Raw genomic sequence first — 385 nt, forward strand, 5'->3', positions numbered from 1 at the left:
GGGCACCATTCATTCGGGGGTGCCACAGGCCAGATGGAAGTGCCTGGCAGGCCAGATGTGGCTGGTGGGCTGTATTCTGTCCACCCTTGCCCTACCTCCTCCCAGAGAACCCAGGCTTCTTGGCTCCCAACCCCACTGTTCTCACTCTCCAGCCCCAACCTCCCTCCAAAGAACCCAGGCATCCAGGCTCCCAGATCCTTCTACTTTCATACCCGCAAATCCCCATTCCCCTTCCACAGAACCCAGGCATCCAGGCCGGGAGGGCGGGAAATCACCTCAATGTTCTTGGCCTTGAAAACGATTCCATGGGCGCCCTCACCGATCCGACCCAGTATGATGTACTGATCCATACTAGTACAGACTGGGTCACTGAGAGTAGCGGGGG

The 385-nt window shown here is 58.2% G+C and overlaps 2 protein-coding genes across 16 annotated transcripts in view; one reads left to right on the plus strand and one right to left on the minus strand.

Annotated features, from left to right (window-relative positions):
- Positions 1 to 385, plus strand: part of PORCN (porcupine O-acyltransferase) — an 18,511-nt gene that overhangs the window by 8,001 nt on the left and 10,125 nt on the right. The window lies entirely within an intron of this gene.
- The window catches only part of CDK20 (cyclin dependent kinase 20), a 7,436-nt gene that overhangs the window by 6,032 nt on the left and 1,019 nt on the right, over positions 1 to 385 (minus strand). For all 9 annotated transcript variants that reach the window (XM_014523885.2, XM_025213710.1, XM_025213717.1 and 6 more), the window contains exon 2: positions 276 to 369. In XM_014523885.2, the coding sequence (XP_014379371.1) occupies positions 276 to 350 (75 nt within the window). In that variant the 5' untranslated portion in view covers positions 351 to 369. The remainder of the gene's footprint in view (positions 1 to 275; positions 370 to 385) is intronic.

The sequence above is a fragment of the Alligator sinensis genome, unplaced genomic scaffold (genome assembly GCF_000455745.1).
Source record: "Alligator sinensis unplaced genomic scaffold, ASM45574v1 scaffold137_1, whole genome shotgun sequence".
NCBI lineage: Eukaryota > Metazoa > Chordata > Crocodylia > Alligatoridae > Alligator > Alligator sinensis.